Source organism: Salvelinus alpinus, chromosome 23 (genome assembly GCF_045679555.1).
Source record: "Salvelinus alpinus chromosome 23, SLU_Salpinus.1, whole genome shotgun sequence".
NCBI lineage: Eukaryota > Metazoa > Chordata > Actinopteri > Salmoniformes > Salmonidae > Salvelinus > Salvelinus alpinus.
In genome coordinates this window covers 46,029,697-46,055,719 of record NC_092108.1, presented here as the reverse complement: position 1 = coordinate 46,055,719, position 26,023 = coordinate 46,029,697, and the positions used below count along the sequence as shown (strand labels likewise).

General features: G+C 42.6%; 1 protein-coding gene across 1 annotated transcript in view; it reads right to left on the bottom strand.

The window, feature by feature from the left end:
* Positions 1–26,023, bottom strand: part of asap1a (ArfGAP with SH3 domain, ankyrin repeat and PH domain 1a) — a 159,985-nt gene that overhangs the window by 77,161 nt on the left and 56,801 nt on the right. Inside the window, exons 4-6 of the mRNA XM_071362569.1 lie at positions 20,657–20,731; positions 13,785–13,834; positions 13,502–13,631 (exon numbers count right to left, since the gene is read on the bottom strand). Of these exons, the coding sequence (XP_071218670.1) occupies positions 13,502–13,631; positions 13,785–13,834; positions 20,657–20,731 (255 nt within the window). The remainder of the gene's footprint in view (positions 1–13,501; positions 13,632–13,784; positions 13,835–20,656; positions 20,732–26,023) is intronic.

Genomic DNA, 26,023 nt, shown 5'->3' with positions numbered 1-26,023 from the left:
TGAAATGTCCTCTGTTCTGATGAAACAAAAATAGAACTGTTTGGCCATAATGACCATCGTTATGTTTGGAGGAAAAAGGGGGAGACTTGCAAGCCGAAGAACCCCATCCAAACAGTGAAGCACGGGGGTGGCAGCATCATGTTTGTGGGGCTGCTTTGCTAAAGGAGGGACTGGTGCACTTCACAAAATAGATGACCTCATGAGAAATGAAAATGATGTGGATATATTGAAGCAACATCTCAAGACACCAGTCAGGAAGTTAAAGCTTGGTCGCAAATGGGTCTTCCAAATGGACAATGACCCCAAGCATACTTCCAAAGTTGTGGCAAAATGGCTTAAGGACAACAAAGTCAAGGTATTAGAGTGGCCATCACAAAGCCCTGACCTCAATCCTATAGAAAATGTGTGGGCAGAACTGAAAAAGCGTGTGCGAGCAAGGAGGCTTGTGTGCGAGCAAGGAGGCCCACAAAGCTTGTGGAAGGCTACCCGAAACGTTTGACCCAAGTTTTACAATTTAAAGGCAACGCTACCAATTGCTAATTGAGTGTATGTAAACTTCTGACCCACTGGGAATATGATGAAAGAAATAAAAACCGAAAGAAATAATTCTCTCTACTATTATACTACTATTTTACTATTTCACATTCTTAAAATAAAGTGGTGATCCTAACTCACCTAAAACTGGGACTTTTTACTAGGATTAAATGTCAGGAATTGTGAAAAACTGAGATTAAATTAATTTGGCTCAGGTGTATGTAAACTTCTGACTTTACTGTATGTTCTCAGTATTCTAATAGTTATCTATGTGGGACTGATATCAGTGTGGAGGAGCTGGTCATGCGTAATCGTTATCTATGGGACTGATACCAGTGTGGAAGAGCTGGTCATGCGTAATCGTTATCTATGGGACTGATACCAGTGTAGAAGAGCTGGTCATGTCTAATAGTTATCTTCTCACGAGTCACCAACCCTGATCCGGTAGCACCCGTTCTACATTGCAGCTGCAATCTGAAATAGTGCTGACCCAGCCAGAACAATTACAGAGACCAACGTCATATAACGAATTACTCATCTTAAAACATTTCAGAAAAATACACAGCGTACAGATATTGAAAGCCCAACATCTGGTGAATCCAAACAATATTTCAGATTTATTAAATGTTTTATAACGAAAACAAAATGTAGCGCTAAATTAGCATAGCTATACCAGGCAGATTCGGCTAGGCGCCCACGGCCAGTTCACATGCACAACAGATATGATATAACATCGTAAATTGGGTCTTACTATGGCTGATCTTTCATCAGAATGTTGATCAAAGTGTCCTTTGTCAAGATGAGTCGTTGGTTCCGTTCAGAATTGTTCCTTTCCCACTCCATTTAGCACAGGTACTGGTCGAGTGGCACGGATCTCTCAAACGTAAATAAAATCAGACAACGGAACACCACAAAACTCCCGAAAAAATTCAAATAATCTGATTAAACTATATTGAAAAAACATACATTACGATGATCTGGTCACATGTATCAAACAAACTTCGAGACGGAGATAGTTTTCATCCATAATGGCCGCACAACAGAAGACAATCGCAGCTACAAGTCGCACGATTTAGAGAACCGGAAGTTGTCGGTCACGCCAAAGAATTAGCTCTCATTTCACGTCAGTCCCAGATAAACAAGATATTTTTCCTCTGACGTCCTCTTGACACCCAGAGGAAGGCCAATGAGGTGTGTTTCGGGTCATAGGGGGCACGACCATATATAGGCAGAGAGTTGAAGCTGGCATACACATCTTGCTTTTTTCTTCTTGGTCATGGAAAGTGCTGTCAAATGACTTCTGTATCACTCAGAGACAAAATTGAAACGGTTTTAGAAACTAGAGATTGTTTTCTTTCCAATGGTATTATTTATATGCATATAGTAAGAGCAATAATTGAATAAGAGGCAGTTTAATCTGTAGAGCAAATTATGCTAATGGGTAAATAGCACCCCCTGTATTCTCAAGAAGTTATCTATGTGACTGATACAAGTGTGGAAGAGCTGGTCATGTCTAATAGTTATCTATGTGACTGATACCAGTGTAGAAGAGCTGGTCATGTCTAATAGTTATCTATGGGACTGATACCAGTGTGGAAGAGCTGGTCATGTCTAATAGTTATCTATGTGACTGATACCAGTGTAGAAGAGCTGGTCATGTCTAATAGTTATCTATGGGACTGATACCAGTGTGGAAGAGCAGGTCATGTCTAATAGTTATCTATGAGACTGATACCAGTGTGGAAGAGCTGGTCATGTCTAATAGTTATCTATGAGACTGATACTAGTGTGGAAGAGCTGGTCATGTCTAATAGTTATCTATGTGACTGATACCAGTGTGGAAGAGCTGGTCATGTCTAATAGTTATCTATGTGACTGATACCAGTGTGGAAGAGCTGGTCATGTCTAATAGTTATCTATGGGACTGATACCAGTGTAGAAGAGCGGGTCATGTCTAATAGTTATCTATGTGACTGATACCAGTGTGGAAGAGCTGGTCATGTCTAATAGTTATCTATGAGACTGATACCAGTGTGGAAGAGCTGGTCATGTCTAATAGTTATCTATGTGGGACTGATAACAGTGTAGAAGAGCTGGTCATGTCTAATAGTTATCTATGTGGGACTGATACCAGTGTGGAAGAGCAGGTCATGTCTAATAGTTATCTATGGGACTGATACCAGTGTGGAAGAGCTGGTCATGTCTAATAGTTATCTATGGGACTGATACCAGTGTAGAAGAGCTGGTCATGTCTAATAGTTATCTATGGGACTGATACCAGTGTAGAAGAGCTGGTCATGTCTAATAGTTATCTATGTGGGACTGATAACAGTGTAGAAGAACTGGTCATATCTAATAGTTATCTATGAGACTGATACTAGTGTGGAAGAGCTGGTCATGTCTAATAGTTATCTATGGGACTGATACCAGTGTAGAAGAGCGGGTCATGTCTAATAGTTATCTATGTGACTGATACCAGTGTAGAAGAGCTGGTCATGTCTAATAGTTATCTATGGGACTGATACCAGTGTAGAAGAGCTGGTCATGTCTAATAGTTATCTATGGGACTGATACCAGTGTAGAAGAGCTGGTCATGTCTAATAGTTATCTATGGGACTGATACCAGTGTAGAAGAGCTGGTCATGTCTAATAGTTATCTATGGGACTGATACCAGTGTAGAAGAGCTGGTCATGTCTAATAGTTATCTATGGGACTGATACCAGTGTAGAAGAGCTGGTCATGTCTAATAGTTATCTGTGGGACTGATACCAGTATGAAGAGCTGGTCATGTCTAATAGTTATCTGTGGGACTGATACCAGTATGAAGAGCTGGTCATGTCTAATAGTTATCTATGGGACTGATAACAGTGTAGAAGAACTGGTCATGTCTAATAGTTATCTATGGGACTGATACCAGTGTAGAAGAGCTGGTCATGTCTAATAGTTATCTGTGGGACTGATACCAGTGTAGAAGAGCTGGTCATGTCTAATAGTTATCTATGGGACTGATACCAGTATGAAGAGCTGGTCATGTCTAATAGTTATCTGTGGGACTGATACCAGTATGAAGAGCTGGTCATGTCTAATAGTTATCTATGGGACTGATAACAGTGTAGAAGAACTGGTCATGTCTAATAGTTATCTATGGGACTGATAACAGTGTAGAAGAACTGGTCATGTCTAATAGTTATCTATGTGGGACTGATAACAGTGTAGAAGAATTGGTCATGTCTAATAGTTATCTATGTGGGACTGATACCAGTGTGGAAGAGCTGGTCATGTCTAATAGTTATCTATGTGGGACTGATACCAGTGTAGAAGAGCTGGTCATGTCTAATAGTTATCTATGGGACTGATACCAGTGTGGAAGAGCTGGACATGTCTAATAGTTATCTATGAGACTGATACTAGTGTGGAAGAGCTGGTCATGTCTAATAGTTATCTATGTGGGACTGATACCAGTGTGGAAGAGCTGGACATGTCTAATAGTTATCTATGAGACTGATACCAGTGTAGAAGAGCTAGTCATGTCTAATAGTTATCTATGTGGGACTGATACCAGTGTAGAAGAGCTGGTCATGTCTAATAGTTATCTATGTGGGACTGATAACAGTGTAGAAGAACTGGTCATGTCTAATAGTTATCTATGTGGGACTGATACCAGTGTGGAAGAGCTGGTCATGTCTAATAGTTATCTATGTGGGACTGATACCAGTGTAGAAGAGCTGGTCATGTCTAATAGTTATCTATGGGACTGATACCAGTGTGGAAGAGCTGGACATGTCTAATAGTTATCTATGAGACTGATACTAGTGTGGAAGAGCTGGTCATGTCTAATAGTTATCTTTGTGGGACTGATACCAGTGTGGAAGAGCTGGACATGTCTAATAGTTATCTATGAGACTGATACTAGTGTGGAAGAGCTGGTCATGTCTAATAGTTATCTATGTGGGACTGATACCAGTGTGGAAGAGCTGGACATGTCTAATAGTTATCTATGAGACTGATACCAGTGTGAAGAGCTGGTCATGTCTAATAGTTATCTATGGGACTGATACCAGTGTAGAAAAGCTGGTCATGTCTAATAGTTATCTATGTGGGATTGATACCAGTGTGGAAGAGCTTGTCACTTTTAAAGGACTTTGTGAATGATTACCTTGACAATAAGATGATTGAATATTATTGTCTTGCAGACAAGTGAAAGATGTTTGAAATTATTTTCCTTGTGAGTTTCCTCCTAATACAGGATGTGGTTGGTGTTTCCATTTCTAACAGCGACGCATCAGCAGAATGAGGGACACCCGGGCGTCAATATGTTTCAAGCTCTCTCTCTACACTATGCCACAGTAGTCAATCAAAGTAGATGTTGGGTTTGTACGTATGCTCCATTCACATCAAGGGCAGGTATTCCATTAAGGATGATTCCTTTCAACCAGAGTGAAATGTTGGGTATATGGAGAGATGTTAATTGGTATGAGCCGATTATTGGTACTAATTTGGGTAAGAATGCTGAGTATCAACATGCGAGAGTACCTAGTTCTGCAGATAGGTGCTGGAGGAGTTGTGGCAAGTTGTGGCAAGGGTCGCGTTATTAAGGGTCGTGTTATTAAGGGTCGTGTTGTTAAGGGTCGTGTTGTTAAGGGTCGTGTTGTTAAGGGTCGTGTTGTTAAGGGTCGTGTTGTTAAGGGTCGCGTTGTTAAGGGTCGCGTTGTTAAGGGTCGCGTTGTTAAGGGTCGCGTTATTAAGGGTCGCGTTGTTAAGGGTCGTGTTGTTAAGGGTCGTGTTGTTAAGGGTCGTGTTGTTAAGGGTCGTGTTGTTAAGGGTCGTGTTGTTAAGCGTCGTGTGGTTAACGGACGTGTTATGTGGGATATGTTGTACCCAAGACAATCTGTGAATGCTCCGTTTTCACACCGTCATAAACGTGTGATTACAGAAACGGAGAGATTGCAATTGTGATCATTGCAATTGTGTTTTCCTCTTATGATATTTCTAAAATAGCACAGGAAGTTATTAATATGGCTAACTCTATGGAAGTCGTAGCGAATTGTACAGTTGAGAGTCTTGAGTTAATTACAGCTGAGATGGTTGCCATTCGGACTGTGGCCATGCAAAATCGTTTGGCCCTGGATTATCTTCTGTCCGCACAAGGGGGTACATGTGCTGTTATTGGTGCTGAATGCTGTACTTACATTCCTGATCATTCTGAGGATATAACTGACCTAATCCAAAATATCAGGACTGAGGGCGCTAAATATCATGATTACAATCCAGGTGATTTAGGCTTAGTCATGTGGTTGTCGTCCACATTCGGTACATGGGGAAGTTTTTTGGTGGGCATGATACTTCCAATAGTGGGAGTTGTGGTTATTTTTCTTATCCTCATCCAGGTTATCAAGTGTGCTATTGCCTGATGTTTGTCTGCTAAAATCTGATGGTTACGTGATATCCCCTAAGATTCATCAACCGTGTCCTTTTGGAGATGGGCGTCAGTGGTGTTCACCAGAATGTGGTGGGGGATCATAAGGGTCTTCATCATCACACCAAGCCTCATGATTGTGGTCAATGTGCCCGTGGTAACTGTCCTCATTGCTGTAATGAACCATGCTCCCTCAGGTGTGTCATCGCAACTGTTAATACCTCTTTTCTATAACTTTGTGTGAAATCTAATTTCTTACGGCAACGGCAAGTAGAACATGGCCTTTGTGTTTTATAGAAATGCAAGGTGTTTAATGTAAATGAGTTTATGCTTACTGCTGATGTTTTTAACGGTCTATTTTTTCATGTTTTCTAAAAAGACATCTTAAAACTGGTCTAGGGGGGAGTGTAATAATAGTTGGAAGATAACACAACGCAGAGTTTGAGAGGACTAAAAAACTAGAGTACTACTGGTCAATAGCGAATTGTAAATAGGAGTTGGGTTTCAGTTCAGCACCTGTTAGAATCTGTGGAATGTCACTCCTGAACTCAGAGCGACGTGTTCTACGTGGACCACATTTTCATTGGTCTGTACATTGAGTCTGGAGTGGGAGACTTGTTATTTGGCCATTGGCCAAATTGTCCTGCAAGGACTTCTGATTGGTCAACCCCAGGCTAGGGTGGGGGGGTTATAAGTGGCATCCTGTCCTTTGATCTGAGGGGGAAAAGCTGAGGACAGGGAGACTTAACATCTGACTCCCAACATAACATCTTGATTTGTCCTCGCTGAATAAACATATTTTTCTCCCCCTGATTTCCTTTGGAGTTTGTGTTATTGAAGAATAACATAAATTGCTAACATATGAGATTCTTCAAAGTATCAACCCTTTGCCTTGATGACAGCTTTGCACAATCTTGGCATTCTCTCAACCAGCTTTACGGGGTAGTCACCTGGAATGCAGTTCAATTAACAGGTGAGCCTTGTTAAAAGTTAATTTGTGGAATGTCTTTCCTTCTTAATAGCATTGAGCCAATCAGTTGTGTTGTGACAAGGTAGGGGTGGTATAAAGAAGATAACCCTATTGGGTAAAAGACCAAGTTCATATTATGGTAAGAACAGCTCAAATAAGCAAAGAGAAACGACAGTCCATCATTACTTTAAGTCATGAAGGTCAGTCAATTTAGACAATTTCAAGAACTTTGAAAGTTTCTTCAAGAACAGTTGCAAAAACCATCAAGCACTATGATTGATGAAACTGTCTCATGAGGACCGCCACAGGAATGGAAGACCCAAAGTTACCTCTGCTGCAGAGGATAAGTTCATTAGAGTTACCAGCCTCAGAAAATGCAGCCCAAATAAATGCTTCACAAAGTTAATGTAACAGAAACATCTCAACATCAACTGTTCAGAGGTGTCTTTGTGAGACGCAGAGTAGGTGAACGGATGATCTATGCATGTGTGGTTCCCACCCCATGAAGCATGGAGGAGGAGGTGTGTTGGTGTGAGGGTGCTTTGCTGGTGACACTGTCTGTTATTTATTTAGAATTCAAAGCACACTTAACCAGCATGGCAACCACAGCATTCTGCAGCGATACACAATCCCATCTGGTTTAGGGGGCTATCATTTGTTTTTCAACAGTACAATGACCCAACACACCTCCAGGCTGTGTAAGGGCTATTTGACCAAGAAGGAGAGTGATGGAGTGCTGCATCAGATGACCTGGCCTCCACAATCACCCGACCTCAACCCAATTGAGATGGTTTGGGATGAGTTGGACAGCAGAGTGAAGGAAAAGCAGCCAACACGTGCTCAGCATATGTGGGAACTCCTTCTAGACTGTTCGAAAAGCATTCCAGGTGAAGCTGGTTGAGAGAATGCCAAGAGTGAGCAAAGCTGTCATCAAGGCAAAGGGTGGCTACTTTGAAGAACCTTAAATATAAAATATATTTTTATTTGTTTAACACTTTTTTGGTTAATAGATGATTCCATGCGTGCTATTTCATAGTTTTGATGTCTTCACTATTACTCAACAATGTAAAAAATATAAAAAATTGTCATGACTTGCCCTTTTGGGTGAGGATCATTGGTGGATCTGGCACCTCCCTCCCTCCCCCTCCCTCCCACTACAGTTTGATGATGTTCCGTCATTGCATACAACACTAATGATATTTATTGTTGGGCATGTGAAAAAGATTTGCGTGGATCTATCAAGCTTCAGATAGAAAACTGCATTCATATCTGACCCTAAGACCAATTCGTACCTTTGGACTTCGTGGGTCCACTAGTCGAAGCAGCAACTTTATACACCTTATCGGATATCTTCTACTCGCAAATGAGATTCCTGGATAAATGCAATATCAATATTTTCACGGCGCATTAAGTCCAAACATTTAGTTCTCTTCATTTTTGCATTCCAACGACGGACATTCAGTCATAAAAGAGACAGCTTAACCATTGTCAAAAACAATCCTGACAATTACGAGTTGAACTGAAAGTGGTTCAGATTTACTTTCGATAAGCAGTGACATGTAACCAAGATAAGTACCCCCCCCCACCCGCCCTTCTGTTTCTGAAAAGTGTGACATCCACACAACGCAGCTCTATATGTCTCCAGAACTTGGGCCTACCCCTCCTGAATAAAATCTATTCCGATCAGGTTATCCAAAAAAAAAAAATAGAAAGTAGAAACATTTAAGGCGATATAACCAAGAGAAATGACACTTGTGACGCTGTGCGGCCAAACTTGAAAACAAAACCTGGCTAGTGGTTTAGGGAAATAGGGACACAATGACGTGATTAACGTTCATCTCCCCAAAAGCTAGCAACACCAAGCCCTACTAATCACGTTCCAACTTCAACATACCTCCATTTAAGTATAGTTGAAACGCAAGGTAGTCCGATGATTGCTGCAAATCCATGGGTTCAAACAGTGAAAACATTACCACATTTTTATAATCTGGTACTACATAATAATAATGTAATCAAATAAAGTGGCAAAAACAAAGTCAACAGGTTGAACCAGCCTCCAGCTCTACTAGCCAGCTAATGTTAATCCTTAGCTCCAACAGTGAAGGAAAGCGTCCTCCATTTTCAGTCCCGGTACAAGAATAAGTTTCAAAGATGGATAAGAGTTGAGTAGTCAACTAAACGTTAGCTAGCCGGTTAGCTGCATCTTTAGCTCCCAGTTGCTCCAGTTTCATTCTGTGAAAGACCTGTCGCCAGGAAGACTTCTCCGAAATTCCTCTTCTGCCAAGGTGGAGAGCTGCTCACTTTTGAAAGTAAGCCGCAGGGTGGCGGGATAGATCAGAAAAGAGGGATTGCCCTGTGAGCACAATTCCCTCTGGACATCTGCGAATGCTTTCCTTCGCTGATTTGTGAAGGCACTGTAGTCCTCATAAAAACATATGGTTCTTCCGGCATCTTGGATGGGCACATTCTTTCTTGCTTCCTGCGCTCCTTGTAGAATAATAGCGTTGCAGTCTTGGTATCTGAGAACTTGAAGACCATGGTCTGGGGGTTGTCCTTTGCATTTTGGTTGTAGATCCTGTGGGCCTTTTCCATTTGAATCAGAGTAGTACCAAGTGACGAAACCCATTTGGGAAGGATTTCTTGCAGGAAAGCGATTGCATCACCTCCCTCCCGGTTTGTAGCAATCTCCATGACACTCACATTATTGCATCTGTCTTGATCCTCAAGCGACACCATTTTCAACCGCATCTTCTCAAGTTCCAAATTGCAGAGGTTCATATCCCTTGTTAGGCTCCTTGCCTTGGTCTGAATGCAATCCACCTTTTCTATTAGTGCTCCAACTGATCCCATGTGGGTGTCCAACCTATCTTGCAAGGTAGCAACTTGTTCCCTCGCTGCACCAACAGCACGTATAACCACCGCCTCCATCCGGTCTTGTTGTCCAGCTAAAGCTAGCGAAATGGTGTTACTAAAGTTATCAGTAGGAACTTTGCTTTTCTGCCGTTTAGTTCCCATTTTGGTGCAAAGGTGCATCGTGTTTCCATTGATCATCCGTGAGATGTTTCTACAACTTGATTAGAGTCCGCCTGTGGTAAATTATATTGATTTGACACGAATTGGAAAGGCACACACTTATCTATAAAAGGGCCCACAGTTGACAGTGCATGTCAGAGCTCCGAGACAGGATTGTGTAGAGGCACAGATCTGGGGAAGGGTACAAAAAATACCTGCAGCATCGAAGGTCCTCAAGAACACAGTGAACGCCATCATTCTTAAATGGAAGAAGTTTGGAACCACCAAGACCCATCCAAGAGCTGGCCACCGAGCCAAACTGAGCAATTGGGAGAGAAGGGCCTTGGTCAGGGAGGTGAGCTCTAGAGTTCCTCTGTGGAGATGGGAGAACCTTCCAGAAGGACAACCATCTCTGCAGCACTCCACCAATGAGGCCTTTTATGGTAGAGTGGCCAGACGGAAGCCACTTCTCAGTAAAAGGCACATGACAGCCTGCTTGGAGTTTGCCAAAAGGCACCTAAAGACTCTGACAATGAGAAATAAGATTCTCTGGTCTGATGAAACCTAGCACCATCCCTACGTTGAGCATGGTGGTGGCACCATCATGGTGTGGGAATGTTTTACAGCAGCAGGGACTGGGAGATTAGTCCGGATCGAGGCAATGATGAACGGAGCAAAGTACAGAGATCCTTAATGAATACCTGCTCCAGAGCGGTTCACCTTCCAAAAGGTCAACGACCCTAAGCACACAGCCAAGCCAACGCAGGAGTGGCTTCGGGATAAGTCTCTGAATATCCTTGAGTGGTTCCGGAATTGAACCCGATCGAACATCTCTGGAGAGACCTGGAAATAGCTGTGCAGCACACTCCCCATCCAACCTGACAGAACTTGAGAGGATCTGTGGAGAAGAATGGGAGAAACTCCCCAAATACAGGTGTGCCAAGTTTGTAGCGTCATACCCAAGAAGACTCGAGGCTGTAATCACTGCCAAAGGTGCTTCAACAAAGTACTGAGTAAAGGGTCTGAAAACGTATGTAAATGTGATATTTTGGGGTAATTTATAAAGAATTATATTATAACAACCTGATTTGCTTCGTCTTTATAGGGTATTGTTTGTAGATCGAGGGAGAAAAAAAACAATTTAATCCATTTTAGGAAAAGGCTGTAACATAACAAAATGGAAAAAATCAAGGGGTCTGAATATTTCCGATTGCATTGTATATGCAACGTGCATTTGTTAGTGTCGGATTTCATGACTTGACACATGTAACTGTAACGGCAGCCTTCCCTCTCTTCACTAGAAGAGAGAGTGTAGCAGGGATCGGACCAACACGCAGCGTAGCCAGTGCTCAACATGTTTAATAACACTAATAAACAGTGAACACTTAACAAATAACAAAATAACAAAATGTGGCAAACCGATAACAGTCCTATCTGGTGCAGAACACAAACACAGACAGGAAACAACCACCCACAATCGCCAACACAAAACAAGCCACCTATATATGATTCTCAATCAGGGACAACGATTGACAGCTGCCTCTGATTGAGAACCATATTAGGCTGGACACAGAAACAGACGAACTAGACACACAACATAGAATTCCCACCCAGCTCACGTCCTGACCAACACTAAACAAGCAAAACACATAAGAACTCTGGTCAGGACGTTACAGTAACAGATGAAATACCTACCAAATTAAATGGTTACTGTTACTTAGGTTTATATCAGGGGGGAAAAAATAATTTTAATCTCATGCTTGTTTTATTATTTAAATGTGAAACATGAATTACATCATTCAATTCACTAGCGTGTCCCAAAGTTAAAGGGTTTATTTGATCCCCTCACCCTTAGAGTTTTGTCAACAACACGTGACAACGGAGGGCCCTCCGAATGAGTTGGTAGGGGTGAGGGTCTGGTTTGGGATTCATCTTTACAGACTGCCAGTAAAGCCAAGCCGCAGCAAGAGACTACAGGTGGCCACCTTCTTTATCCACCCTCTTGCCTGAACGGCTTTGTGGACTACAACTCCAGAGACAATTAAAGCTAAGTAAAGGCATCTGAGCACACCCCACTCTTCCCGACAAAGGGAAATGTATTGTACTTGCTAATCACTGAACAAAAATATAAACGGAACATGTAACAATTACAGCTCATGTAAGGAAATCAGTCAATTGAAATGAATTCATTAGGGCCAAATCTATGGATTTCACATGACTGGGAATAAAGATAGGCATCTGCAGCAACTTTTAAAGGACGAACCGCTCCAGAGCATCCCAATCGTGACATGTCTGGTGAATATGCAGGCCATGGAAGAACTGGGACATTTTCAGCTTCCAGGAACTGTGTACAAATACTAGCGAAATGGGGCCGTGCATAATCATGCTGAAACATGAGGTGATGGTGACGGAAAGGCGCGAGAATGGGCATCAGGATCTCGTCACGGTATCTCTGTGCATTCAAATTGCCATAGATAAAACACAATTGTGTTTGTTGTCCGTAACTTACGCCTGCCCATACCCTAACCCCACCGCCACCATGGGGCACTCTGTTCACAACGTTGACATCAGCAAACCGCTCACCCACATGACACCATACATGCCATCTGCCCGGTACAGTTGAAACCGGGATTCATCTGTGAAGAGCACACTTCTCCAGCGTGACAGTGGAGGTGAGCATCTGCCAACTGAAGTCGGTTATGACGCCAAACTGCAGTCAGACCCCCAAAACCTAGTCAAGACCCCCCAGTGTCTTGCCTAGTTTAAAAAAAAGGTTAAATAAAAAACAATAAAAAATTCTGACAGTTTGTCATCAGCTGTGCGGGTGGCTGGTCTCAGAAGATCTCGCAGGTGAAGAAGCCAGATGTGGAGGATCTTGTCATTGTATTTTTGTGCATTCAAATTGCCATCAATAAAATGCAATTGTGCTCGTTGTCCATATCTAATGCCTGCCCATGCCATAACCCCAACGCCATCATTGGGCACTCTGTTCACAACGTTGACATAAGCAAACCGCTCGCTCACACAATGCAACACACGTGGTCTGCGGTTGTGAGGCCGGCTAAATGTACTGCCAAATTCTCTAAAACGACATTGGAGGCAGCTTATGGTAGAGCAATGAACATTCAATTCTCTGGCAACAGCTCTGGTGGACATTCCTGCAGTCAGCATGCCAATTGCATGCTCCCTCAAAACTTGGGACATCTGTGGCATTATGTTGTGTGACAAAACTGCACATTTTAGAGTGGCCTTTTATTGTCCACAGCACAAGGTGAACCTGTGTAATAATCATGGTGTTTAAACAGCTTCTTGATATGCCACACCTCTCAGGTGGATGGATTATATTGGCAAAGGAGAAATGCTCACTAACAGGGATGTAAACACATTTGTGCACAAAATTTGAGAGAAATAAGCTTTCTGTGCGTATGAAAAACACTTTACATGTTGCGTTTACATTTTTGTTCAGTCACAGAGAGTGGAGGAAGAGCGAGAAGCTAAAGCAGAGCGTGAGAGAGAAAGTATGTGCACATGTTATCCCATCCACACGCAAGCACACAAACTCACTGACCTCGCACATCTGTAACTGGAAGAGACGTCGCTCCTTCTCCATCTCCTCTGCAATCTCAGCTCCGGTAATCTCAGTCCGGATCATCCCATGTTGTTTAGCATGCTCCCTCTTCTCCTTCTCAATCTTGGTGCTGGGGGAAAAAATCCAGAATTCCACTCTAGGTAAGGATCACATTCAAAATACAGTCACAAGAATACAATACAAGAATACAATACAATTTTTTTTTTAAGTTGACTTACACAAGCACATGCACACACACAAATGTACAGTAAAGCAAACTTACAATTTAGCCTCATAGTCCTTCCATGCCTTGTCAAACGGTTTCTTTATGTCCTGAAGATTAACGAGGAAAGAATCCAATCAAATCATTGCAAATAAATCAATCTTACCATTTTTATCAATCATGTACAACCACTCTTTTGGAACTGTGGTCAATCGTACCTATAGAACAGGGGTCTTCCACCTTTTCTAGCATGAGAGCTTTTAAAAAAAATTATAAACATATCGTGAGCTACAATTTGTTTGGGTAACACTTTTTGGTAGCTCATATAATATGGTCATAACACTGTCATGACACATATTTAGACCTGTTGTGACATATATTGCGTTATTTTTGGGCTGTTATGACACCTAAATAAGTGTCAAAACCCACAAAACCTACCACACAAGGGCAAAACATTACATTACACCATAGCCTACGTGTCAACAGTATGTTTATGTTAATTAACATTTTCAGAAATTGACCATGTTAAATTATAGTTGTAATTGCGCACACATTGATGTCAGACATGCACCTACCCCAATGTTCTGTTGCTGATGACTGGGCTGAATGCAGAAGCAGATTTCAGGAGCAGGACGAGACACCCTCTTTTTGACTGATATAAGGGCATGTACGTGATAGGCCTATCTGGCTTTTATTATATGATGGTCATAATGCCTTTTGACAGTGTCAAAGTGCATTTTCGTAGTCCAAGTAAAGTGACACAGGATGGTCACAATGCTTCATGACCGTGTCATAAAGTGTAGTTTCCACAAGTTATTTAAAATATGATGAAAAAAACATGACAAGAATTCATTACAACAACAATAAAGGAGTTGAGAAAAACTTTCAAACGAAAGGAAACTTCTTGGCAGGGAAAAAAACTAATTTGAATCAATGTGGGTTTTGACATTATGTATACGTCATAACCAGCCATAAAATAATGCAATATATGTCACAAAAGATGTAAATAAATGGGTCATGACAGTGCTATGACCGGTGTTATGACATATTATGATCATGTCATTACGTGTCATGACGCTGGGTGTCAAGTAAAGTGTTACCCCTTTTTTTTATAGCTTTCAAATCGGCATATTCTTCTCCTCTACCCTGCAACTCTTCCCTGGGTTATTGGTGTACAAGATATGTATTTTCTGTCAATATACCTGGTCAAATAACAACTCTGCCAATATACCTGGTCAAATAACAACTCTGCCAATATACTTGGTCAAATAACAACTCTGTCAATATACCTAATAACAACTTTAAGAGACCACACAAAACGTTATTTTGAATTTTCCCCGAATTCTGTTTTCTCTGTTTTATATTTCCTGGTTTTGCATCTTTTCTCTTTTGTATTCTCAATATTACAATTATTCATAGAGAAACAACGTCCAGGGGGCAGGGGAAGGACATGTGTTGGTCTAGCAATGTTTCTGTTGTTAAGTTCTGTCAAGTAAGCCTACCAGTTAACATTTCATTTAGGTTTTGAGGGAAAGTCTGTCTACCCACAAGAAGGTTATCATTAGCATTGCTAACTGGCTACATACGGAGTGACAAACAGACAGCGGCAATATTGCTGGAAATTAATTGGCAGATATTATGTTACGTTTGGCTTTTCAAGCCAATAGTGGCTAAGCAGGGGGTCGGATAATGTCAATGTGGCTCTAATTGGATAGTAGCCAGGAGCTTTATGTTCATGAGAGTTGGAACACCTGAAAAAATGCATGTAGGCCAGCGGAGGCTGCTGAGGGGAGAACGGCTCATAATAATAGCTGGAACGGAACAAATGGAATGGAATCAAACCATGTGTCTTCCCTAATTAAGGTGCCACCAACCGCCAACAAATATAAGCTTGTTTTACTCCAATGTCTGTAAACATTTGAAATGTTAACAAACACTGTATAGCCTCATAACATAGTTAAAACAAGCATGTTGATATCATGGATGGGCAGTCCTTGAATCCATTGCTCTGTCTATTAATCTGAGAGTGGATACATTTCTCCAGGCCCATCCCTTAGCTTTTTACCAAAACAGAGACGGGGAGCCGGTTTTGTTATTGTTTCATCTGTGGCTTTGCCCTTTAAACAGCTGCATATTATCTAGATATCAACGTGTCACCAACAAAAAGGTAAACAATAAACCTCAAGCAAAAGCAACATATGGCATTCATTTTTCACATGTAAATAGCACCTTTCAGTAGTGCTTAAAGCATTCCATTCCATGAGCGCAGCATTTATTTTTCAACTAGAATCAATGGCAAGGCAAAAACATTTTTTTAAGTCACAGCAAAAACCAAGCCATGAGGTCGAAAGAATTGTCCGTAGAGCTCCGAGACAGGATTGTGTCGAGGCACAGATCTGAAAAATGTCTGCAGCATTGAAGGTCCCCAAGAACACAGTGGCCTCCATCATACTTATATGGAAGTTTGGAAAAACCAAGACTCTTCCTAGAGCTGGCCGCCCGGCTTAACTGAGCAATCGAGGGAGAAGGGCCTTGGTCAGGGAGGTGACCAAGTACCCGATGGTCACTCTGACAGAGCTCTAGTTCTTCTGTGCAGATGAGATAATCTTTCTGAAGGACAACCATCTCTGCAGCACTCCACCAATCCGGTCTTTATGGTAGAGTGGCCAGACGGAAGCCACTCCACAGTAAAAAGGCACACGACAGCCCATTTGGAGTTTGCCAAAAGGCACCTAAAGACTCTCAGACCATGAGAAACAAGATTCTCTGGTCTGATGAAACCAAGATGGAACTCTTTGGCCTGAATGCCAACAGTCACGTCTGGAGGAAACCTGGAACCATCCCTAAGGTGAAGCATGGTGGTGGCAGCATCATGCTGTGGGGATGTTGTTGTTTTTTTCAGCGGCAGGGACTGGGAGACTAGTCAGGATTGAGGGAAAGATGAACGGAGCAAAGTACAGAGAGATCCTTGAAGAAAACCTGCTCCAGAGCACTCAGACTGGGGCGAAGGGTCACCTTCCAACGGACAATGACCCTAAGCACACAGCCAAGACAACGCAGGAGTGGCTTCGGGACAAGTCTCTGAATGTTCTTGAGTGGCTCAGCCAGAGCCTGGACTTGAACCGGATTGAACATCTCTGTAGAGACCTGAACATAGCTGTGCAGCGATGCTCCCCATCCAACCTGACAGAGTTTGAGTGGATCTGCAGAGAAGAATGGGAGAAACTCCCTATAATCAGGTGTACAAAGCTAGAATTTGCCAGTTTTACAGTATCTTATAGTTTTGATGAATGTATTTTCTGTTTTGAGAAGAAATTTCTGTGTCTTGTGTATACGGATTTAAGATGGCACTGGAGAAGGCAGACTTTTTACGTGCCCCCAACCGATTGTGTGTTTTTGTTTGTTAATTAGCGTTGTTTGTAACTTGTTTTTTTCTCATTATGTACATAATGTTGCCGCTACCGTCTCTTATGACCAAAAATAACTTCTGGACATCAGGACTGCGATTACTCACCACAGACTGGCAGAATACTTTTTTTCCTTTAACGAGTCTGACGAGGCCTACGCTTTCGATATACTGCTTTCTCAGGGACCAGGCCCAGATCCCTGTGATTTGCGTGATGAGGAGACGGAGAAAAAGGAGGCGGAGAAAAAGGGGCCGGAGGGCGGGCTGCCTTCTGAGAATTCGTAGGCAATCGAATAAACCCCCACTTCCTTCCATTCTGCTAGCAAACATGCAATCTTTGGACAATAAAACTGATGACCTACCCGGAAGATTAAACTACCGACGGGACATTCAAAACTGTAATATCTGATGCTTCACGGAGACGTGGCTGAACGACGACACTATCAACATACAGCTGGCTGGTTATACTCTGCACCGGCAGGATAGAACAGCGGCGTCTGGTAAGACAAGGGGCAGCGGACTATGTATTTTTGTAAATAACAGCTGGTGTACGATATCTAAGGAGGTCTCGAGCTATTGCTCGCCTGAGGTAGAGTATCTCATGATAAACTATAGACCACACTATCTACCTAGAGAGTTTATCTGTATTTTTCGTAGCCGTTTACATACCACCACAGTCAAAGGCTGGCACTAAGACAGCATTGAATGAGCTGTATTCCGCCATAAACAAACAAGAAAACGCTCACCCAGAGGCGGCGCTCCTAGTAGCCGGGGACATTAATATAGGGAAACTTAAATCCGTTTTAGCAAATTTCTATCAGCATGTTAAATGTGCAACCAAAGGGAGAAAAAAAAGCTGGACCACCCTTACTCCACACAAAGAGATGCATACAAAGCTCTCCCTCGCTCTCCATTTGACAAATCTGACCATAATTCTATCCTCCTGATTCCTGCTTACAAGCAAAAATTAAAGCAGGAAGCACCAGTGACAAGATCAATAAAAATATGGTCAGATGAAGCTGATGCTAAGCTACAGGACTGTTTTGCTAGCACAGACTGGAATATGTTTCCCGGGATACCTCAGGTGGAATTGAGGAGCACACCACATTAGTCATTGGCTTCATCAATAAGTGCATCGAAGACGTAGTCCCCACTGTGACTGTACGTACATACCTCAACAAGAAGCCATGGATTACAGGCAACATCCGCACTGAGCTAAAGGCTAGAGCTGCCGCTTCAAGGAGTGGGATTCTAACCCGGAAGCTTATAAGAAATTCCGCTATGCCCTCCGATGAACCATCAAACAGGCAGAGCTTCAATAAAGGACTAAGATTGAATCGTACTACACCGGCTCTGATGATGGTCGGATGTGACAGGGCTTGCAAACCATTACAGACTACAAAGCGAAGCCCAGCCGAGAGCTGCCTAGTGACACGAGCATACCAGACGAGCTAAACTACTTCTATGCTCGCTTCGAGGCAAATTACATTGAAACATGCATGAGAGCACCAGCTGTTCTGGAAGACGGTGTGAGTAAGACCTTTAAACAGGGCAACATTCCCAAAGCCACAGGGCCACACGGATTATCAGGATGTTTACTGCGAGTATGCGCTGACCAATTGGCAAGTGTCTTCACTGACTTTTTCAACCTCTCTCTGTCTGAGTCTGTAATACAAACATGTTTCAAGCAGACCACCATACTGCCTGTGCCCAAGAACACTAAAGTAACCTGCCTAAACAACTACCGACTCGTAGCACTCACGTCTGTAGCCATGAAGTGCTTTGAAAGGCTGATCATGGCTCACATCAACACCATTATCCAAGAAACCCTAGACCCACTCCACGTTGCATACCACCCCAACAGATGATGCAATCTCTATTACACTCCACACTGCCCTTTCCCACATGGACAAAAGGAACACCTGTGAGAATGCTATTCATTGACTACAGCTCAGCGTTCAACACCATAGTGCCCTCAAAGCTCATCAATAAGCTAAGGACCCTGGGACTAAACACCTCCCTCTGCAACTGGATCCTGGACTTCCTGACGGGCCGTCCCCAGGTGGTAAGTGTAGGTAACAGCACATCCACCACGCTGATCCTCAACACAGGGGCCCCTCAGGGGTGTGTGCTCAGTCCTCTCCTATACTCCCTGTTCACTCATGACTGCATGGTCAGGCACGACTCCAACACCATCATTAAGTTTGCCGATGACACAACAGTGTGTAGGCCTGATCACCGACAACGACGAGACAGCCTATAGGGAGGAGGTCAGAGACCTGACCGTGTGGTACCAGGACAACAACCTCTCCCACAACGTGATCAAGACAAAAGAGATGATTGTGGACTGCAGGGAGAAGAGGACCAAGCACGCCCCCATTATCATCAACGGGGCTGCAGTAGAGCAGGTTGAGAGCTTCAAGTTCCTTGGTGTCCACATCACCAACAAACTAACATGGTCCAAGCACACCAAGACAGTCGTGAAGAGAGCACGACAAAACCTATTCCCCCTCAAGAGCCTGAAAAGATTTGGCATGGGTCCTCAGATCCTCAAAAGGTTCTACAGCTGCACCATCAAGAGCATCCTGACTGGTTGCATCACTGCCTGGTATGGCAACTGCTCGGCCTCCGACCACAAGGCACTACAGTGGGTAGTGCCAACAGCCCAGTAACATCACTAGGGCCAAGCTTCCTGCCATCCAGGACCTCTATACCAGGCGGTGTCAGAGGAAGGCCCTAAACATTGTCAAAGACTCCAGCCACCCTAGTCATAGACTGTTCTCTCTGTTACCGCACGGCAAGCTGTACCGGAGCGCCAAGGCTAGGTCCAAGAGGCTTCTAAACAGATTCTACCCCCAAGCCATAAGACTCCTGAACACCTAATCAAATGGCTACGCAGACTATTTGCATTTCCCCCCCTTTTACACCGCTGCTACTCTCTGTTGTTATCATCTTGCTTTAATAACTCTACCTACATGTACATATTACCTCAACTAACCAGTGTCGCCGCACATTGACTCTGTACCAGTACCCCTCTGTATACAGTACCGCTATTTTTATTTTACTGCTGCTCTTTAATTACTTGTTACTTTTATTTCTTATTGTTATCAGTATTTTTGTTCAACTGCATTGTCGGTTAGGGGCTCGTAAGTAAGAATTTCACTGTAAGGTCTACACCTGTTGTATTCGGCGCATGTGACTAATACAATTTGATTTGATGATTTGATGTACACTCATGCATCAACAAGAAAAAGGGCCCAGCAGAATTGACATCAGGAACTGGCAGTCAAAAATAGGACACATTTATTTTGGACTGTGTTTTAAAGGAAAGCCAGAGTGAAAAACTCAATGACTAGTACTTCTGAGATTTACCATGTAGATTTTCAGATCAAGGTTTAATAATGTTATGGGTCAGTAATTCTTTGCAAATAGACAGCCTCTTGTTAACTTGGCAGGACGTGATGAGGTCGTGGATACTATCCAATACAGATGAACAACCTTAACACTTTTAAAAGCAACAACTTACCCCCTTAACTCCTTTGAGGTCCCCTTTGAGAAGAGAGTCCAGGGTGAAGATCACATTATGGCTCAAGCTCTGGAGCTGTGGATGAGACAGAGGATGGTTCATTCTCAAAACAACAAGGATGATATTTTGATGGGAATTTGGCAGCTCTTTGTGGTACTTGAATTTGAGGTGTCATGCACAGAGCCAGTGAATGATTTATAACCAATCCACACTTTTATCTTTGTGGTTCTTGGATATTGCCTGTCTCAATTGACCCTTCACTAAGATCTGCCCCAGAATTTTGTCCAATCGCAGCGCACCAATGGATAGCAACTGTGGTCCACAAATTTAAACAAACTGTGTAAATGGCTAAATAATTTAATAAGTGTTACGCCCTGACCTTAGTTCCTTTTTTATGTCTCTATTTTGGTTTGGTCAGGGCGTGAGTTGTGGTGGGCATTCTATGTTTTTGTTCTATGTTTTCTATTTCTATGTGTTTGGCCGGGTGTGGTTCTCAATCAGAGGCAGCTGTCAAACGTTGTCTCTGATTGAGAACCATACTTAGGTAGCCTTTTCCCACCTGTGGTTTGTGGGTAGTTGTTTTCTGTTGTGTGTTGTAGCACCTTACAGGACTGGTTCGATTGTCGTTTATTCACTTTGTTATTTTGTGTTTAGTGTTCAGTTCTTTCAATAAAGCATGAACACTTTAAAACGCTGCACGTTGGTCCACTCAGAACCCACGAGAACCGTTACAATAGGCCATTGCTGAAATGCAGAGCCTGTTGTATTAAAAACACAGTTTGAGATAATTGTGAGGGGATTTCGCATGTGGTTAGAATGGGGCTTCAGGGAAAATGTTGTTAGAGGTTGCAACACTAACCAAGGGGGTAGGGCTTAGCGAAGGGTCAATTGCTAAGAGAACTGCATCAGCAACACCAAGGTCATGGATTAAATTCCCAAAGGAATTATCACAGAGATCCTCGAAATGTATTCGCCGTTTCGGACAAAAGCACCTGCTAAGTGGCATATTTAAATTATATTGCCAGGATTGCATTTGATCTGACACTCTGAAGTTTACAAACACCTTAGCCAAATACATTTAAACTCAGTTTTAGAACATTCCTGGCATTTAATCCAAGTAAAAATTCCCTGTTTTAAATCAGTTAGGATCACCACTTTATTTTAAGAATGTGAAATGTCAGAATAATAGTAGAGAGAATGATTTATTTCAGCTTTTATTCTTTCATCACATTCCCAGTGGGTCAGAAGATTACATACACTCAATTTGTATTTGGTACCGTTGCCTTTAAATTGTTTAACTTGGGTCAAACGTTTTGGGTAGCCTTCCACAAGCTTCCCATAATAAGGTGGGTGAATTTTGGCCCATTTTTCCTGACAGAGCTGGTGTAACTGAGTCAGGTTTGTAGACCTCCTTGTTCGCACATGCTTTTTCAGTTCTGCCCACACATTTTCTATGGGATTGAGGTCAGGGCTTTGTGATGGCCACTGCAATACCTTGACTTTTTTGTCATTAAGCCATTTTGTCAAAACTTTGGAAGTATGCTTGGGGTCATTGTCCATTTGGAAGACCCATTTGCGACCAAGCTTTAACTTCCTGACTGATGTCTTGAGATGTTGCTTCAATATATTCACATAATTTTCCTTTCTTATGATGCCATCTATTTTGTGAAGTGCACCAGTCCCTCCCGCAGCAAAGCCCCCCCACAACATGATGCTGCCACCCCGTGTAAACTTCTGACCCACTGGAATTGTGATACAGTGAATTATAAGTGAAATAACGAGTTTTAATGACTCCAATCTAAGTGTATATAAACTTCCAACTTCAACTGTAAATATATACACACACTACCGTTCAAAAGTTTGGGGTCACTTAGAAATGTCCTTGTTTTTGAAAGAAAAGCACATGTCTTGTCCATTAAAGTAACAAAATTGATCAGAAATATAGTGTAGACATTGTTAATGTTGTAAATGACTATGGTAGCTGGAAACGGCAGATTTTTAATGGGATATCTACATAGGCGTACAGGCCCATTATCAGCAACCCTCACTCCTGTGTTGCAATGGCACATTGTGTTAGCTAGTTGAGTGTCTGGAGCCTCAGCATTTGTGGATTCGATTACAGGTTCAAAATGGCCAGAAAAAATTACGTTCTTTTGAAACTCGTCAGTCTGTTCTTGTTCTGAGAAATGAATGCTTTTCCGTGCGAGAAATTGCCAAGAAACTGAAGATCTCGTACAATGCTGTGTTCTACTCTCTTCACAGAACAGCGCAAACTGGCTCTAACCAGAATAGAATGAGGAGTGGGAGGCCCCGGTGCAAATTGAGCAAGAGGACAAGTACATTAGAGTGTATAGTTTGAGAAACAGACGCCTCACAAGTCCTCAACTGGCAGCTTCATTAAATAGTACCCGTGAAACACCAGTCTCAACGTCAACAGCGAAGAGGCGACTCCGGGATGCTGGCCTTCTAGGAAGGGTTGCAAAGAAAAAGACATATCTCAGACTGGCAAATAAAAAGAAAAGATTAAGATGGGCAAAAGAACAGACACTGGACAGAGGAACTCTGCCTAGATGGCCAGCATCCCGGAGTCGCCTCTTCACTGCTGACGTGGAGACTGGTGTATACTGGTGACTGGTGCCAAGACTGGTGCCAAAAAACACGAGCAATGGACATTAGACCGGTCAAAATCTGTTCTTGGGTCTGATGAGTGCAAATTAGAGATTTTTGGTTCCAACCGCCGCGTCTTTGTGAGACGCAGAGTAGGTGAACGGATGATCTCCACGTGTGGTTCCCACTGTGAAGAATGGAGGAGATGGTGTGGGGATGCTTTGCTGGAGACACTGTAGGTGATTTATTTAGAATTCAAGGCACACTTAACCAGCATGGCTACCACAGCATTCTGCAGCGATACGCTATCCCATCTGGTTTGCACTTAGTGCGACTATCATTTGTTTTTCAACAGGACAATGACCCAAAACACATCTCCAGGATGTGTAAGGGCTATTTGACCAAGGAGAGTGATGGAGTGCTGCATCAGATGACCTGACCTGGCCTCCACAACCACCCGATCTCAACCCAGTTGAGATGTTTTGGGATGTGTTGGGTCGCAGAGTGAAGGAAAAGCAGCCAACAAGTGCTCAGCATATGTGGGAAGTCCTTCAAGACAGTCATCAAGGCAAAGGGTCGCTACTTTGAAGAATCTCAAATATAAAATATATTTTGATTTGTTTAACACTTCTTTGGTTACTACATGATTCCATGTGTTATTTCATTGTTTTCATGTCTTCACTATTATTCTACAATGTAGAAAATAGTAAAAATAAAGAAAAACCCTTGAATGAGTAGGTGTGTCCAAACTTTTGACTTGTACATTTAAAAACATTAACATGTAGTGTGTATGTGTGCATCTATCAGTTACACATACAGTGGGGCAAAAAAGTATTTAGTCAGCCACCAATTGTGCAAGTTCTCCCACTTAAAAAGATGAGAGAGGCCTGTAATTTTCATCATATGTACACTTCAACTACGACAGACAAAATGAGAAAAGAAAATCCAGAAAATCACATTGTAGGATTTTTAATGAATTTATTTGCAAATTATGGTGGAAAATAAGTATTTGGTCAATAACAAAAGTTTATCTCAATACTTTGTTATATACCCTTTGTTGGCAATGACAGAGGTCAAACGTTTTCTGTAAGTCTTCACAAGGTTTTCACACACTGTTGCTGGTATTTTGGCCCATTCCTCCATGCAGATCTTCTCTAGAGGAGTGATGTTTTGGGGCTGTTGTTGGGCAACACGGACTTTCAACTCCCTCCAAAGATTTTCTATGGGGTTGAGATCTGGAGACTGGCTAGGCCACTCCAGGACCTTGAAATGCTTCTTACGAAGCCACTCCTTCGTTGCTCGGGCGGTGTGTTTGGGATCATTGTCATGCTGAAAGACCCAGCCACGTTTCATCTTCAATGCCCTTGCTGATGGAAGGAGGTTTTCACTCAAAATCTCACGATACATGGCCCCATTCATTCTGTCCTTTACACGGATCAGTCGTCCTGGTCCCTTTGCAGACAAACAGCCCCAAAGCATGATGTTTCCACCCCCATGCTTCACAGTAGGTATGGTGTTCTTTGGATGCAACTCAGCATTCTTTGTCCTCCAAACACGACGAGTTGAATTTTTACCAAAAAGTTCTATTTTGGTGTCATCTGACCATATGACATTCTCCCAATCTTCTTCTGGATCATCCAAATGCTCTCTAGCAAACTTCAGACTGGCCTGGACATGTACTGGCTTAAGCAGGGGGACACGTCTGGCACTGCAGGATTTGAGTCCCTGGCGGCGTAGTGTGTTACTGATGGTAGGCTTTGTTACTTTGGTCCCAGCTCTCTGCAGGTCATTCACTAGGTCCCCCCGTGTGGTTCTGGGATTTTTGCTCACCGTTCTTGTGATCATTTTGACAATTTTGTTTCTGGTGTCCTTTGAAAGCTCTTTGGTCTTGGCCATAGTGGAGTTTGGAGTGTGACTGTTTGAGGTTGTGGACAGGTGTCTTTTATACCGATAACAAGTTCAAACAGGTGCCATTAATACAGGTAATGAGTGGAGGACAGAGGAGCCTCTTAAAGAAGAAGTTACAGGTCTGTGAGAGCCAGAAATCTTGCTTGTTTGTAGGTGACCAAATACTTATTTTCCACCATAATTTGCAAATAAATTCATAAAAAATCCTACAATGTGATTTTCTGGATTTTCTTTTCTCATTTTGTCTGTCATAGTTGAAGTGTACCTATGATGAAAATTACAGGCCTCTCTCATCTTTTTAAGTGGGAGAACTTGCACAATTGGTGGCTGACTAAATACTTTTTTGCCCCACTGTACATGTCAGTACATACGCACAACAAGTAGGTTGCATGGGGGAGAGGCATTGTGCTGTGAGGTGTTGCTTTATTTGTTTTTTTAAACTAGGTTTTCTGTTCACTTGCACTATATAAGACGGAAGGGAGTTCCATGCACTCATGGCTCTGTATAATAACGTGTCCTTGAATTTGTTCTGGACCTGTGAAAATCCCTGGTGGCATGTCTGGTGGGCTCAGTGTGTGTGTAAGTGATGTGTGTAAGTTGACTATGCAAACAATTAGGAATTTCCAACACATTGTTTCATATGAAAAGAAGAAGTGACGCAGCCAGTCTTTCCTCAAATCTGCTCTGTGCCAGCTGCAGCTTAAAACTTCTTTGGGAATGGGGGGAAGTATTGAGTAGCTTGGATGAATAAGGTGCCCAGAGTAAACTGCCTGCTACTCAGGCCCAGTTGCTAATATATGCATATTATTAGTAGATTTTGATAGAGTTCTGTGAGTATAACAGAACTCATAT